General features: G+C 41.1%; 1 protein-coding gene across 1 annotated transcript in view; it reads right to left on the reverse strand.

Moving 5' to 3' along the window:
- Nucleotides 1-18181, reverse strand: part of OSBPL10 (oxysterol binding protein like 10) — a 197791-nt gene that overhangs the window by 138663 nt on the left and 40947 nt on the right. The window contains exon 3 of the mRNA XM_080828905.1: nt 9359-9550. Within this exon, the coding sequence (XP_080685031.1) occupies nt 9359-9550 (192 nt within the window). The remainder of the gene's footprint in view (nt 1-9358; nt 9551-18181) is intronic.

The raw sequence follows: 18181 nt of genomic DNA on the forward strand, positions 1-18181 counted from the left end.
ACTCTGTGTACATAGAGCTAAACTTTGAATAACACAGGGGTCAGGGGTGCTGACCCCCTGCACAGCAGAAAATACATGTGTAACTTTTGACTTCCCAAAACTTCACTAATAAACTACTATTGACCAGAGACCTTATCAATAATAGGCAATTAACACATATTTTGTATGTTTTACATATTATATACTGTATTACAATAAACTAGAGAAAAATTGTTATTAAAATCATAAAAATGTTTACTACTATACTGTGTTTATTGAAAAAAATCTGCATGTAAGTGGGCCCGTGCAGTTCAAACCCATGTTGTTCAAGGATCCATATACACATACATCTACATACACCCCCAGCCCCAGTGGTTCCACTTCTCTGGAGAATCCTAACTAACACGCCATAGTAGCTCTCACAGCAACCTCTGGGAGGTCGCCATTTTGTGACTTAGCTGCTTATCCTCGGTTGGCTGCAGTTAATTTCTCTACCTCTCGACACCTGTATGCTTCCCATTCATGCCCTGAAAGCATGGTGAATCTTGCTCTGGAGTTCCCACTTAAGTCCACCTCAAGTTCCAATGGCCAGACTGCAGGACAAGGCTGATAGCTGGTCTGAAGAGCTTTGGCCAGGATGGCGGAGGCATTCGGCACAAAACTCGAGAAGCTGGCCCACATGAACCACTCAAACCTCACCCTTCTTTTTTTAAACTGGCAAGACGAGAGCACCCAGGGTTTCCATCAAACCCTCATCTGACCGTTTCTGTGAGGTGTTCTACAGATTTGATTAAAACCCATAAGCTCTTGACTTTCAGTAAGAAAGACCACCTACATAAATCTGGGTGGGCCTGATTTCTTCTGTGAAGCAGTAGTAATTTTATGTGGAGATCCTCACTTCAGACAGTGTCTGAGGGTTCCCGTTTGCCCTGTGATCTTGAACCTGCTGAGAGAGGACCCAAACTTGCCCACGAACCAATTCCTTGCAAACAATATCTTAATATGGATCTCCTACTGGTTCTGTTTCTCTGGTTGAACCCTGGCTGCTACACTTCTTTTTGTCTTACCCTCGTTCTGCCTCAGTTTTCCATCTGTAAAACAGAGACAACAACAAAAGTATCTACTTCATAGGGTTGACCTGAAGATAATGCAAGTAGAGCAGAGCTTTGGTACTGGGCACAGAGTGAGGTCCCCATAAGTACAAAATTATCAATGTCCACATAACTGTCACCATTGCTGATGAATCCATGCCTTTCAGGAAGAAGTTTATACATTAGTGGGGAGATTAAGAAAAATAATTATAACAAAGATATCTGTTAATAATGTAGGTAGACATAAAGTGCACCAAGGATTAAGAAAAGAACTACCCAAGCATACCTGGGGCATAATGGAAAGTAGTCTCCACAAGTACATAAAACAGCTGGGCCAAATTCCACATTGCTCCTGCTCTGGAACTGTGAGTCTCCCAAAAATATGCTACAGAGCAAGAAACTCCCTCTTCAGCAAAAGGTTTTAACCAAATCAGTGGAGGAGTGTTTCCCAATGGCTAGGATTCCCTTCACGGAAAATCATTCATTTACTCAAATTTTTATTGAGTACCTACTATGTGCTAGGTGCTGTCCTAAGGGTTGAGGAATAAAGAGGTTAAGAAAAAACAACAACCACCACCACCACTTCTATATGGAGGGAAAAGAAATGTCAGATAATAAATAATAAATGCCTAATTTCCAAATGTACCAAAGTAATAAAAGAGTCTGACAAGAGACTCAAGCGAGAGCCCCATATACAGTGGACCCTATTTTACAGATGGGAATTGAGGCCTAAGGAGGTTAAGATAAAGAGGTATAGCAGCCAGGATTCAACCTGAGAAATAGAACCAGTAGGAGATCCGTATTAAGAGATCTATTGAAAGGAATCAGCTCATGTGCAAAAAAAGGAGAACTGACTGAGAGAAAAGTTTGATTTGCATTACAACCAGCTAGGCCAGAACTTAGCTTTCAACAAAGCAAACGCTCATGGCAAGGAAAAGAAAATTATGAACGCTCCTAACTTTTTGGGAGACCAGGCAGTTAGGTCCTCTGTGGTTAAGTCTGCTTTCAGCCTCCCCCATCTTCGATACTCCAGTGGGTCCTGCCCTAAGCCAGCTGAGACACCAGACCATCCTTCTTCTAGAGCAGCAGATTGGGAGACAAGTTGAAGGCTGACTGGGGAAACTATCTCATCATTTTGCTTGTGTTATTGTTCACCTGAAATGCTATTACCACCAAAATCCAGTGACTCAAAATAGAGGACCTCCAAGGTATTTCGGTGGACCACCCAAATGTTTGTTTCAAATGGCAGAGACACAGAGCCTGATGAAAGGTTGCCACAGTAGTCGTAAATCCTCCCCCATCCCAAGTCAACTTGCTTCATCATCATCAATGCCCACCTTACCTTCCAAAGTCAACCTGTACTCATAAAGCATTGTTCTTACATGGTAAGGATCTATAGTATTTCTATTCAAATGACACTCTACTGCTTTTTAAAACATTGGGAAACAACAGCTATCAATTAACTCCACACTACGATTTTTGAAAACTGAAGTCTGGAGCAGACCTATCTTGAAAGATGGCAAATTGCTACTAAAAATGCACGCACTGGTTACTTGTCATCATTTATCCAAAAAAGCGCACAGAGGAATTAATTCAGGACTTTTCTTTCTCCAAATAATCGTTCTGCTCACACAAAGGATAAATGCACTTTATCCCCTAAATGCAGTTTCCCCGGTGATGGGATTGCTCACGTTCAATGCCGCCAGCACTGACTGCTACCTCGAAATTGATCAGCTAATAAAATTCGTTAGGGAGATCTTTGACAGTTGCTGCTTCCATAGCAAAGGCTATACACGAATCAAGGTTTCTATCTAGGTATTCATGACATCCACATGCACCAGGATCAAACCAAACCGTCCTGAAGGGAGAGAACACTGGGCCGATATCATTTATAAAGATGGTGCTTTCCTGAAAGGGCCTTCCCTTGTATGTGTATTAAATAAATATGCAATTACATGGAGAAACATATATTCACACAGCAGGAACCGCATAAACACACATCTGCATATATTATACTCCAGGAGGTTTATTTAAAACTATATTAAATGACACAGCCTCGATACAGTTTACCTACCCAGCGTAAACCAATGCAACACATACGGTTCTCTCTTCAAAAGGGTATGTGCCTGGAAGCAAGCTAACAGTAGTGTAAGGGAAGGATAATTCCTACATGTCAATAAATTACCACTGAAAGCTTAATTAAAACTTAATGTATGCCTCACACACACCCATTACAATTCAACAGCATGAATGACCTTTTCCGTCATCAAGCTACAGAATCCAGACATGATCTCCTAGTGGAATTAACTGGTTTTCGGTTGTTTGTTTGTTTTTTTAAACTCTTAAATGTCACAAATGAAAACATTATTTGGTCAAAGGCACAAGAACTCAAATATTTGGTATGTCCAAGCCTATGACCATATTTGGATTAAGAGAACTTCATTAGTAGGTAGGTTCTTTAGAGAATTTTCAACTCTAATCCAAGGAAGAAAATAGTTAAAATAAGACCCATATACACCACACATCGTCCCACACATACACATAAATCCATACACGTACATAAAAACATACACAGGCTCTCATGTTTGCAGACACACCAGTCATTTCTTTAGGGCTCACTTTCAGGAAACAGCAATGACTTAGGAAAAGAAGAAACATCTTGACTTCCCTACTTTATACTCTTCTGCTCAATTCACGGGTGTATGCCTATGTGTATGTATACACATGCACTAGTATGAACATGTACTAGGGTTGTATTTTTTCAGAAAGCACCTAGCAGGGGCACCTGGGTGGCTCAGTGGGTTGAAGCCTTTGCCTTCAGCTCAGGTCATGATCCCAGGGTCCTGAGATTGAGCCCCGCATTGGGCTCTCTGCTCAGTGGGGAGCCTGCTTCCTCCTCTCTCTCTGCCTGCCTCGCTGTCTACTTGTGATCTCTGTCAAATAAATAACTAAAATCTTTAAAAAAAAAAAAAAGAAAGAAAGAAAGAAAGAAAGCACCTAGCAAACAAGAATTTTATAAAAATCACATTGTACTTGTACCAGTGGAACTTGTGCCCATTTAAATAAACATAAGCCATGTGAAAACCCATTATTATGTCACTAAAGTATTAAAGTTAATGTAAGGAAGTGCCATAATGTCAGTCACCGTATACTTAAGCAGCTGAGGGCTCAAATTTATTTTTAAAAATACTTAAAACCTATTTATAAAACAATTCCAGCGGTGCATTCAGAGGCTTGCACCATCATCACTTTCCCCTTAGCCACCCAGACAGGAATACCCACCCCCCCACCCAGTGCTCTCATTGTCAGACAAAACCCTGTGGCTACCTGACTCAGCCCTTGACTGACCGGTCACTATCCACTGTGTGTGGGTACCAAGCAATCCACGAATGCCTCCACAGTCTGTTTCTAAACCACTCTACCTGCTAGAAAATGGATCCTCAAGTCGGTTTGTCCAACCAACATGCCCGGCAGTTGTGCTAGGGCTAGAAGAGGCAAAGATGAATAGGACATGGCTTTTAGCATAAAAATCCAGTCTGGGCGCCTGGTGGCTCAGACGGTTAAGTGTCTGACTTTGGCTCAGGTTGTGATCTCCGGGTCCTGGGATCAAGCCCCACTGTTGGGATCCACAGTCAGCGGGGAGTCTGCTTGTCGCTCTGTCCCTCCCCACTCACAGCTTGTGCTCGCGCACACGTGCTCTCTTTCTCAAACAAAAAAAATCCAGTCTGGCACCTAGTAGGCACTCGGTACCTGTCAGATAGGTAAAGGAGAGCAGAGTGAGCAAGCCCACGACAGAGGGCAGTGCTATCTAAGAAATACAACGCAAGCCACAAACGGGAGGCACGTAATTTTAAATTTTCTGGTAGGCACAGTTAAAAGGGTAAAAAAAAGGACAAGATAAAATGTACTTTAATATCTTCAATTTCACTGAACCTAGAAAATATTTTCATTTTTACAAGCAAGGAGTATTAAAACAGTATTAATGAAACATTTTACCCTTTCTGGCACTACTTGGAAATCTAGTATGCCTTTTAACATTCACAGTACATCTCAGTTCAGACTAGCACATTTCAAGAGCTCATTAGCCCCATGTAAGTGGTGGCTGCCCTAGACAAGAACGCAAGGTACAGAGTATTTCATTCATGGCAGAAAGCTCTCCTTGGCCAACACACCTCCCAACAGAGGGAGACCATAAGTACATGGTGGGGACAAGCAGGCATGCTGAGAGCAGGACACGGAGATGGACAGACTATGGAAGGCCTTGTTTGCCGTGCTCAAGAGTACAACTTTTATTCAATGGACAGCAAGGAGTAAGAGGGTGATAGGATGAAAAAAAAAAAAAAAAAAAAAAAAAGCCAGTGGTGATCAATGGTTTAAAAAACACAGATTCATAGGCTAGAATCAATCCATGATGAATACTCTTCCAATTCAAGATAAAATATTAGTAACGGGGGAAATTCAGTATGTTTTTCATAAAACTAAATTTATTCAGTGCAATGAATGTCTCTTTATTCAGAGACTACACACCTTGGAGATGGCAGGGGAGGGGGCGCTCAATGTGCTTTTCCAAGACGGTAGTAGCCAGACTGTCACTATGCTTTAAAAACGTCCTTGCTGGTCAAAATTTAATAGTTGCAGCATCATGTTCCTCCCCAGATTCAACTTGTACATTTTAGTTTGCAAGTAAAATCCAAAATTCTGGAATTGCCAGTTCTAAACAATTTCTGGACTTTACTAAGAGGGACATAGGGTCCAATGTGCACATATTATTCTGTATCCTGATTTTCTTATTTCCTACACAAGTCCATGTAGTCATAATGCTTACACGTAACTGTTTTTCTTTCTTTTTTTTTGTTTTGAGTAGGCTCCACACCCAACGTGGGGCTTGAACTCATGAGATCAAGAGTTACATGCTCTACCGACTGAGCCAGCCAGGCGCCCCTCTTACACATGACTTTTATCTTAAGTTGCTACCCGGTAATTCAGTATCTGATGTGAATTATTGTTTGTTTTGTCATTTCCATGATGTTTTGTGCTGGATCTATTACTTTATTATTAGGAATAACTTTACCCAAATTAACACTCTTCCTCCCACCCCAATTCCGTGGACTAGTTCCTCAGAATACAGTTCTCAGTGGGGAATTTATGGGTCAGTGGCCATGAACAGCTTTGTTTTGTGTTTAATTCTTATTATAGATCTCCAGGCTGTAGCAAAAAGACAACATGCAACACTACCAGTATTTCTTAACACCATAACCTATAATGGGCCATAATTAGTTCTAATAAATTGATAGGCAAAGGAGCCCTAATTTTCATTTCTTAAATTGCTAACAGGGATATGCCTGTGTTTCAAATTCCCTATATTCATCTCTCCTGACCACTTCTAGTGAGAATTTTGGGTACTGACCTTTGAGATCTCAATTCTTTATATTTTGGATGATAACCATTTAATCTTTCAAACTGTCCCATTACCTTCACCCATGCTATGGAATTTCATTTAATATTTATTCTATTGCCTCTGGCCAGGCTATTTTTTTTTTCTTTTTCCTCTTCAAATACTCAGGCACATCTGTCTCATGTATGACAATTTTCTTCATTGCTTCAGTGGTCCTAAGTTTATCTTCCCTATACAGCTGGGTTAAAAATGCTATTCCATTTTCCTCTAGTTATTTTATAGATAAATACAGTGGAATCCAAAGCCAAGGCCTTTATACTCTGAAATTAATATACTTTTAAAACTGCAGAACTTCCTGGTATGAGTGAAATTGTCTCTGATTGTTCCCAAGGTGGATCTGTCCACATCATAAAATGACAGAGATGTCATCAAACAGCTACCATTCTCTAACCAGGAGGGAAGCTGGACAGGATATCGGAGAATCAGAACTTTTAAGTCTTCCCTCAGAGGTGTTCAGCATCCCACAATTCTCTCAACTGCCAATGTTGATATATACGTCTCAACAAGCTCACTTAAAATTAGATTTCAGCAAGAAAGATTATCAGCAGACAAAAGCAACAGCCTGAAGAAATAAGTGATTACCCAGGAATACAAAAATCAAATCACTATATAGCTATGGAAGCATCTTACCTATTTTTCATATAACGAAATTTCATGGCAAATTTCAATAATTGCCCCTCAGGGTTGGAAAATGGAGAGAAAACAATAGGATAAAGAAAAAAGGAGCACACATGTCACTGTTGATGAACTTTAGATCATACTATGTCAGTTTTACTTATCTATACATGAAACATACAGAAAAAATAACCCAAAAGTAAATCCACTGAAAGCTTAAATAATGGTTATCTGAAAGGAGATAGGACTATGGGTAATTCTGATTTTCTTCTTTTGACTCCTTGTGCAATATGTACTTGCATTATATACTCTACATAATTATTTTTACATGCCTATGCTTCAAGAACATACTTTTATTCTTTTAAAAACAACTTCTTAAAAATGGAGGAAGAAAAGATTTGGGCATTAAATTGCATCATGTGCTACTAAAAATTAAGCCAAGTGTCCTCAACTTTTATTCAGGCCACAGCTCATTCAATGCAAGCACCCCCACTTTTTTTCACATATTCCAGGCTTCACTTGTAAGAGTAAGTCTATCAGAGATTCATCACAAAAGATTTCGCACAATACCATGAACTTTCAACCTGCCTTTTTTCTATTTTCCTTTTTTTAAGGTTCTCATCTCTAACATGCTCGCAAAAATACCCACAGTGAGGTTTACATAAAAGCGACTAGGTGGTGTTGTGATCAAGCTGTTGTTGGTTTTTTTTGAAGTCCTTATTTGTTAGATAAATATTAAAGCATTTACTGGCAATGATAAAAATGATATAATATTTATGATTTCCTTGAAATACTCCAGCGCAAAAAAAAAAAAAAAAAAAAAGAGGTGGTAGAGGGAAACCATGAACAAGAACAAGAGAAAGTTGAAACTGCTGACGCTGAGTGAAGGGTGCCACTCTTCTGCTCTGCTTTGGGTATGAAGTGTTTCTCTAATACAGTTTTTCTTAAGATGCTAGGAAAACTGAAAAATACAAGTACACGACCTTTCCTCATATCATCCAGTGTGTCAAAGTTAAGCTCAGAATGAAACATCATTAAAAAAAAAAAAAAAAAAAAATCAGGGTGACTATATCAAAGGCAGCATTTGACTCTGTATCTTCTCTCTATTAGGCAAGACAGAGTACAGGCATGTGTAAATCCATCAGGAAAAATAAGTCTTTCATAGGCATCTACGGATTTGGCTCAGAAGAGGTCGGATTTTCTGTCCTGGGCCAGTCAGACCAAGACAGCGGGCAGACCCAGCACTACTTAGCTTGTGACATTTAGAAAAGAAAACGAGCGGCGCGCTGACTTGAGCGACCAGACCCTATGCTAGGAGGCCCACCGTGCAGCTCACCACGAGCCAGCGCCCCGCTGCCTCCCTCAGAGGAAGGGCTTGTCTGCCCACAGGCCAGCCGCAGGGCCACAAGTCTCCACACATGTTAGGCACCCAAGGCCACGGTCATTTATTTCATATAGTCCATTCCCGGGGACAGTGGCAAACCATGACATGAACACTAAGAAAGTGGGATCCCCACACTGATGACTCCCCAGTGGGTCAAAAGTAAAAACAAAGCATAGTCCTCCATAGGTTCATAAGGCACTCACAGCTGAAAGGCTTTCAAGTGCACAATCATAATGAGCCTCAAATCTCCCTTGAGAGGAGGGGAAGGCCTGGGTTCTTTCCATCCTACTGAGGCAGAAACTCAGGTTCAAAGCTTTGCAAGACTCGTTTCCAAATAACAGTCTTCTGACTTGAAGGACAGTGCTCCTTCACGACCCAGCACTCTGCTGAGAGTGGTCTGTGATAGGAAGACCAAGGGAGGCACCTTGTGAGTGAGGCAAGGCTGACAAAAGGTCTCATACATACTGAGTTTCAAAACCTCAGTTATTTCCCACCCACCTTGACCATGTATTGTCTAGGCTCTGCCATGAGCGTGGAGACTCTGACTTGACTTCAACTTGTACCCCTGTGTCTCTGGGCTGGCTTTCCCTGCTTTCTAAGCGCTCACAGGTCTCCTGAACACCTCACTTCACCTCACCTCACACCTCACACAGAAACAAACAATTTTCTCTATAAGCGGGAGGCAACACCGTCATGGCTGTGTGGCTGGGAGGCTGGCTGGGGGTCATCTCTCTACGTAATCAAGATGATACGAGGGAAGGGAAGTTGGCAGCACAGTGGTAGCGGCCCTCAGCGCCCAGGGACCACTCAACCTAGTAGGAGAGCAAAGCCTACCTCTCTGACTTCGTGAAGCTGGCCGGGATACTGACTCTTGGCTCTTCGGGCAGCTGCAGGCGACTTGTGATGCGTGATTGTGACAACACCGGGGGCCCCCGCGCCGAGGTGTCTCTGGCTACAGGGAGACGCAGGATTGGGCGTTCCATGGGGGAGCAAAGTGAGACTGCGGCTTCGGGAACTTGGAGTCGTCTAGAATAAGCAACAGGTGTCAAAACTCAGCAACCGACCTGCAGAACACAGCTAGGGGTTGGCTTCCGTTTATCTGGGACCTCTGCTCTTCATCTTTCCCCTTCGTCTACTTAGAGGGATGGAGGAATGGGGGAGGTACAGCAACACAACATGTCCAAGTCCCCCAGGCACTTAAAAGAGAAAACAACCATTAACTATGCTTCTGATCTCGTTTGCGACTGCGTCCCTTCCCCTACTCTGTTGGGCATGAAAGGCAACTGAGTTCCTCCAAAGGCCACAGACTCATACGGATCTGTGCCTGTGCATAAATTAGCTCCTCTTTCTAGAATGTTCTTCCTCTCATGCTGGCAAACAGCAGCTGAACCTTAAGACTCAGGTCCGTTTCCTTTTTTTTTTTTTTTTTTAAAGATTTTATTTATTTGACAGATCACAAGTAGGCAGAGAGGCAGGCAGAGAGAGAGAGAGAGGAGGAAGCAGGCTCCCCACTGAGCAGAGAGCCCAACACAGGGCTCGATCCCAGGACCCCGGGATCATGACCTGAGCCTAAGGCAGAGGCTTTAACCCACTGAGCCACCCAGGCGCCCCTCAGGTCCGTTTCCTGATGTGGGCATCCCCTCCCTGTCTGCCACAGCCTCCCTGCTGCTCCTGTTCCCCTGCGGGGAGATTATATCCATTGCACAGCTACCTTCTTAAGAGATTTTTCCAAACTCATCTTTGTATCCCCAAGACCAGGCCCATCAGGACTGCCTAATCTATTAGGTTCTTACTAAATGTCTGCTGCATGACTGGAAGTCCTAAGTTACCCACCAATTAATCCCCATTTGTTAGTGTGGTGTTCTTATTTCATCTTAGAAGAAGGTATAACCACAGTAACCATTCAGTGTAGGATAAAGATGGCATTTCAATTTTTGGAGATGAAAGGCTCAAGGAGTTGGTCTGGAAAAAAATCTCTGCACTGGAGAAGTGGAAAAAAGTAAGGTCCAGAACTGTCACCTAGTAAGCAAAGTTCTGCATCAAAATGTGAAAAATGAGTATTTTTATTGTTATTCACTTACAATTATTTGTTTCTTTTTTGAAGATTTTTTAATTTATTTATTTGCAAGAGAGAGAGAGAAAGAAAGAGCACAAGCAGGGAAAAGTGACAGAAGGAGAGGGAGAAGCAGACTCTCTACTGAGCAGGGAGCCCAATGTGGGACTTGATCCCAGGACCTTGAGATCATGACCTTGAGATCATGAAGGCAGATGGCAAACCGACCGAACCACCCAGGTACTTGTTTGAAACATAAAGTTTTAAAAGTACTCGTTTAAAACAGAAAAATACCCAGAAGAATACACACAGAACTTAAAAAGTGGCTTCTTATTTGTGGAGAAGCAGAGAATGAGAGAAGAGGGACAGGAAGGGAGATTTTTTGTTTCCCAATGGTTTTTTATGTTCCTTCATTTTGAACCACGTGAACATATTACTTATCCAAAATTTGTTCAATTCTACATGCAATTTACATTCTGAATGTTCCTATCCTTCCCTCCAGCTTGAGAGAAGGCAGTTACAGGATATGTTAACTCAGACCAGCTTCTGAATTTCAGGGTTCACGTATTTCCTGAACACCTGCTGTGTGCCCTTGAGAATATCTACCGGGTGGTCTCCAGGAGAAACAGAAGATGTACAAGACAGTCTTCTATCACAGATGCTTACAGTATTGCTAGGGATAGAAGATACACACAGAAACACACACACACACACACACAGTAAGCAAGTGCAAAGCAAGGTGTTAATTTGGCAACACAGCCAGAAAATGCCAAAGAAGGAGGAAGAGCTTGAGCTGACCTCATCACAGAGAGTGTATGACCTGAAGCCTGAGCAGGACTGGGGGAGGATACCAGGACAGGCAGCAGTGTACAAATCAGCCCAGACAAGTCGGCACCTTCAAAGCAGACTTAGCCTCAGGCCCTGGGTAACAGTCAACAGCTCTAAAAGCTGTTAAATGTTAATGATCTGTAATTTTCAAGCTGCCACGGGGTTGGGAGTCGGGTGGGAGGTAGTATAGAAGTCAGAACTTTGTATCGCCCTGCAACATCAGAGGAGCTTGTAAAAGTTCTCTGGATTGAATTTGAATATAATTAATAGGAAGACAAAGCTGGAAAGCAGCGTGTTGCTTTTAAATAACTTTATATACAGTTATATACAGTTATTTATACAGTTATATAAATAACTTTATATACAATTTATATACAATTGGAGAATTTTCCGTCTAAGAATTGCATATACCTTGATCACAATGAAATACAACAGTCATCTACTTTCTGCTTTAATGTTTTCACTTGGAGTGTGGAGGATGAAAGAAGCTATTTCTTTAATCCTTTAATGACCGTGAATTTGCCTAAGCATTAAGAGTCTACTGAAAAACATTTTGATTGTTTGGGAGGCTTATTTCCAACCCAAGAAAGGGCAGCTTTTTCACTGGGCTTTTGAGATACACAGCTGAGGTTCCCTCCCCCAGCTGTACCAGGTTCTAGCTGTGTTGACTTCAGCTGAGTTATTTAAGCTTTCTTATTAAGCATCAATTACCTAATCTTTAAAAAAGGAAAAATAATATTGAACCTTAAAAGCCATCATGAAGATTAAATTAGATCGTGCACATAAAACACTTAGCACAGTAGGAAACTGCATGGCCAAAGTTTCTTTCCTTCTATCACTTAAACTTGATCAATAAAAGCCATATTGATTTTTTAAATGTTAAGAAGTCACTTAGTTTAAAATCATAAGCAGGGAGCGACCTCCTCCTTTTTTTTTTTAAACTGGATCAAAGTGGCAATGGGAGTCTGAAATATAATTAAATTCTTACTGGAGAGTCTATATGGTCAGCCACTGCATTGCAAGACTGCAGGGGGAGAAAACAATTCTAGATGCTGAGAAGAATGAGGACCCATTTGAAATCAGAGAAGAAGACAACTGTGGCAAAGAGACGCCTTTGCTTGGAGCACTGTCACTGTAAATGGTAATAAATCAAGAAAACTCACCCAGGAGCCAAATTATTCCACTGCGAATGTCTAACTTCATGATCATTACTTAATGGCTGTCACTTGAATTCACAAGCAGTAAATTTGAGTTGAAAAAACCTTTAATTTCCCATTAACTGAGGCACTCTCAACGGTTTAATTCACACCAGTGCCTCCTCTCAGGGTAATAGGAACAAAAAAAGCCTCACTCTTGGTACACTGCATAGGTCATCAGGCTCCCGGAGAAACAAAGGAGACCAGCCTGCAAACTACAATCGCTAGGAACGAGAAGGCTCTCTTTCCACAGGCAGCCTGCGGAAAACTCCAGGCTGTGTTTTTAGATGGTGTTTCACTGTCATACACTCATCCCCACTACTATTTTACAACAAAACATTATCAAGAACAACAGGGCAGGTTTTTACTCCAAATACTTACTTCAGGGAGAGCAACTAGAAAAACCAAGTGCACCACCTGTGAAAAATTTGGAATCAAGGATAACTTTCTTTCTGGGAATAAGATGTACCCTTTACCTCAGAGAATCAGCCCTTGTGTCCCCTCTCCCAAACGGCGCCTGTCTGACAGATCGGGTGAAGCCGAAGAAGAGAAAGTGGGGCCCCCGGTGAGACAAAGTGCTGAGGCTCAGACCCCACCCAGACATTCGACACGCAGTGGGGTTTCTTGGGATTGACAACCTCTTGGTTTTTCCTACTTACTTCCTCAGATCCATGCAATTTCCCAAGTGTGCAAGGAAGACACGTATGCATACTCTCTGTACTTACTGGCTAAAACGAGCATAAAGGAAAGCACGACTAAAAAGAGGGAGAAAGCACCTGAAAGGAATATGTCCAGTAAGGGAAATCAAGCAGGGAGCTGGAAGACAGGGGCCAGTCTAGGAAGCTTACAGCAGAATCAAAGGGCTATCCAGAGGCTGTGGGAGGGGAGTGGTTAGGAGTCAATGGCCTGATTAGGGAAATAAAATTAAAACCACAATGAGATACCACCTCACACCAGTCAGAATGGCTAAAATTAACAAGTCAAGAAATGACAGATGCTGGCGAGGATGCGGAGAGAGAGGAACCCTCCTACACTGCTGGTGGGAATGCAAGTTGGTGCAGCCACTCTGGAAAACAGCATGGAGGTTCCTCAGAAAGTTGAAAATAGAGCTACTCTACGACCCAGCAATTGCACTACTGGATATTTACCCCAAAGACAACAAAAGTAGTGATCTGAAGCAACACATCCACCCAAATGTTTACAGCAGCAATGTCCACAATAGCCAAACTATGAAAAGAACCTCGATGTCCATCAACAGATGAATGGATAAAGAAGACGTGGTATATATATATACAATGGAATACTATGCAGCCATCAAAAGAAATGAAATCTTGCCATCTGCAATGATGTGGATGGAATTAGAGGGTATTATGCTAAGCAAAATAAGGCAATCAGAGAAAGGTAAGTATCATATGATCTCACTGATATGAGAAATTTGAGAAACAAGACAGAGGATCATAGGGGAAGGGAGGGAAAAATGAAACAAGATGAAACCAGAGAGGGAGACAAACCATAAGAGACACTTAATCTCGGAAACAAACTTAGGGTTGCTGGAGTGGAGAGTGGTGGGAGGAGTGGGGTGATTGGGTGATGGACATTGGGGAGAGTATGTGCTATTGAGCACTGTGAATTGTGTAAGACTGATGATCACAGACCTGTACCCCTGAAACAAATAATACATTATATGTTAATAAAAAAAATAAAATAAAACTGACATCACACGGGGACAAAAACTGTGGAAGGAAAAAAAAAAAGTCAATGGTCTGGGTTCAGATCTGATCTCTAGCGTTTGTGAGCAGGGTGGGCTGATAAGGAGCATGGGGCTCTCACTCTAGAATTCTACTTTTTTTTTTTTTCCACTTCTAAAATTTCACTATTACCTACCTCACTGGTTCTTGGAGAATGAAATGAGAAGACGTAAGTAGGACACAGGCCTCGTACTTAGCATGAAGTGTCATCACTATCATTTGTAAATTAAAATTAGGCCTTGAGGCATCAACACAGATGAAAGATTGTTAAGTGGTCCCAGAGTCATATACACGGACTTAAGGACTGTTTTTCATCAACACTGCCTTAAGCAGACAGTTTTACCGCTTCCTTAACTTAAAAAAATAATAATAATAAATTTAAAATAAAAATAAAGAGTATCATCCTAATTACTAAAAAAAAAAAAAAAAAAAGTTTGCTCCAGAGAAAAAGTACCTTTAAAATATGATTTCACATTTTAAAAAATACGTCTATTATAGATTAAAGCACCTGTGGATAACGCCAATGCTACATGCGTACTAAAAGTCAAGAATTAGCTTAAATAAGTAATAGGCAAGTTCCCACTAACATTTTGGCATGAAACAGAACCTCAAGTTGTAAAGACCACCTGCTGGTCCTAAAAACTTCTAAAAACATATTATTAGAACTTTATAATTAGGCTTGCCGAAACTGAAATTTAAAAGCTGAAAAGGAATAAGGGAGGAAATATCTTATATGAACATTGGTGGTAACCCTTTGTATAGATAACTTTTCTGATGGAAAAGAATCGTTGAGTCAATTAATTGGAACAGCATTCAAATGACATTTAATTTGGAACCTATTTTCCTCACTTCCTTGAATTCTGTCATAGTGAAGGGGAAAAAGACCCCATATTTCAGAATAAATAGCCCAAGGGAGATGAAAAACCAAACTAGTCTGGTTGTATTTTTTTTTCTTAAAGATTTTATTTATTTATGAGAGAGAGAGACAGAGGGGGCACAAACATGGGGAGAGGGAGAGGAAGAAGCAGGCTCCCCACTGAGCTGGGAGTGTGATGCGGGGCTCGATCCCAGGACCCTGGGATCATGACCTGAGCCGAAGGCAGATGCTTAATGACTGAGCCACAGTGCCCAGCATTTTGTTTTGTTTTAGTTTGTTTATTTATTTTAGAGAGAAAGCACATGCAGGAGGAGCGTCAGAGGGAGAGGGAGAGAGAATCTCAAGTGGACTCCAGGCTGAGGGCTCAATCCCATGACCTTAAGATCAGGACTGAGACAAAACCAAGAGCTGGACTCTCAACCAACACCAACACCCAGGCACCCTGGTTGTGTCTTAAAAAACAAATTCAATCAACTAAAGCCTTTTGTTACATTCCTTTCTCTTCCCCCAAAACAGAAAAAATCAAGGTACCATTTTTCTAAATATGTGAAAGCTAAATGAAAAAATTATGATTTATTCCTTTTCTTCCAAAAGTAAGCATACTTCGATCACCAAAAAAGGAAAAGCCAACAGTTTTTAAAATAGTACAATTCAGGACCTTAAAATTATTCAGAATTTCGTTTTCCTGTTAGTCAACATCTAAATGAAAATAAATGGTGTCATTTTTTTTTTTCAAGACCCAACACGGGTCTTGAACAAATGACCCTAAGATCAAGAGTTCACATGCCCTACGGACTGAGCCAGCCTGCGGCCCCCAAAATTTGTTTTTAAAATTAATCTATTCCACTATTTTGTTTAATAATGACTAAGGGATAGGTGGGGGGAGGTAGGAAGAGATAGGTAGGGTCTCCAGGATCCCGCTCACAAAAATCCCAAAAAGGTGGAGGTGTAAAGAAACCAGAGATTAGTCAACAAATCAGATCATCCTGCCCTACGGGTCAGAGGTAGGGTCTTGTTATAACAGCTACATGTGACCAACAAAGAATTACCTGACCCTAAAAAAGGAAGTAAACCATTAAAGGTGTTATCACTAGTCCTTACCCAACGGTGCCTATCAATAGATATGTTAAAAGGATTTAACTTTCCAGGTTTGCTTTCTATAAAAGACCATCCCTAAAAGCCCCTAGTGGCAACCCTGTCAGGACCCCTCTCACTTCTGAGAGCATTTTCTGCATCTCCATTTAATAAACTCTATTGCTTTACTCACTTTCCTTTATCCACAAGATTCATTCTTGGACTCCTAAGACAAGAACTTCGCTCTCCTGCTTCAACAGCTGTATGGACGTTTGCATTTGCTTTGCTTTTGATTTTGTTTTTTAATATTCTGTTATCCTAAGTTTACAGCAGATCCAAAGTAGAAATAAAAGGTTTTAAAACTGGGTTATTTTCCAAGTTCATTCCCATGGTTAACTTTTCAAAAAGTATACTTCACTTGCTCTACTTTTCCAAATTCCTGTCTTCTTGCAGAAATAAAAGTTTAAACTTTCAGTTACCAGGTCAGGAAGTCTAGGGAATTTCTTTCACTTTCTTCTTTATTTTTCTTAAGATTTTATTAATTTATCAGAGAGAGAGTGAGCTCACAAGCAGGAGGTAAGGGTAGAAGGAGAAGCAGACTCCCCACTGAGCAGGGAGCCCGATGAGGGACTCGATGCCAGGACTCTGGGATCATGACTGAAGCCGAAGGCAGATGCCTAATGGACTGAGACACCCAGGTGCCCAATTTCTTGCATTTTAATCGGAAAATCCATAATATACCATAAACATTTCCCACTAACTATACCAATATCCTCTCTTAATGCACAAACACAAATATGTGCCAAAGTGTACAAAGGGAAAAGAATGGTTTTCTCCGGAGAGGTAGTCTCTAGCCTGCTTCTAATCATACTGCACGAACCTTTGATTAGACCTGCCAATGCCACTTCTTTGAAAAACAGAGCAAGCAAATGCATGTATTTCCATTGCGTGTAAATAGAGGAAAAGAAAACTTGACATTTTTAAGTTTGCCTTGTATCTCAACATTTTCAGCCCCCAAATAAATCCTCTAACAGCTAAGCCAGTACTCTAGAATCCCTAACCATGCTCTGGCCAGCCTCCATCTAGATCAAGCTTCCAGGTCTCATGCACTCGGCCCCTTACCACCCACCACCCTTCTCCCCACCCCCTCACATCTGCCAGCTCTCACCATCTTCCAGATCCACCCAGAAGCAGTTATGCGTGACTTTGAAACCTTCCATACATCTGCCCTCCTTTCAACTATCTCTACATAATTTGTTTGGGAACTTGTAATTCAAGGACCAAGACTCCTTTTGGATGCTTTCTTCTGAAAACATGAAGATTCTCTCTACCGACCAAGCCCATCTCTTCTCGTGCTGTGAAACTACAGAATTTTAGAAAAGAAAAAAAAAAAAAAAAAACCCTCAGTCTAGTCTTCTCTTTTTATAGATCTAAAGACAGCCTTAAAAAGATAACATTACAAGCGTCATTCAAAATTCAACTAAAAAAGCCTGATTCAAGGCTCAGCCTCTCCAGGTGGCCCATCTCAATTACATGAGGATCTAGTTATTTAAATAGAGTGTCACACAAAGTTTGGCGTAAAGTATTTGATAGCAGAAAAGCAGATATCCGTTTTACATTCCTACTTATCTAACACTTCAACCCACTCACCTATCATCATAAAAATAAACGCACAACAGGCCTTTGAAAGCAGGGTAATTGTGTACTATATTCTCTTGGAATTGCAGATCCTCAAAGAAATAATTTTACTTTATAGATGTTGTTTGCAAATAACAAGACACCAAGGCTTTTTAATGCCAAATCGCCATTTTAATAAAAAAAAATCATTTCTGAACAAGGACTAGAAAAAAGTTTCCTCAACTTAATTAGTTATATACCAAA

Source organism: Martes martes (genome assembly GCF_963455335.1).
Source record: "Martes martes genome assembly, chromosome: 1".
In the NCBI taxonomy this organism is placed as follows: Eukaryota; Metazoa; Chordata; class Mammalia; order Carnivora; family Mustelidae; genus Martes; species Martes martes.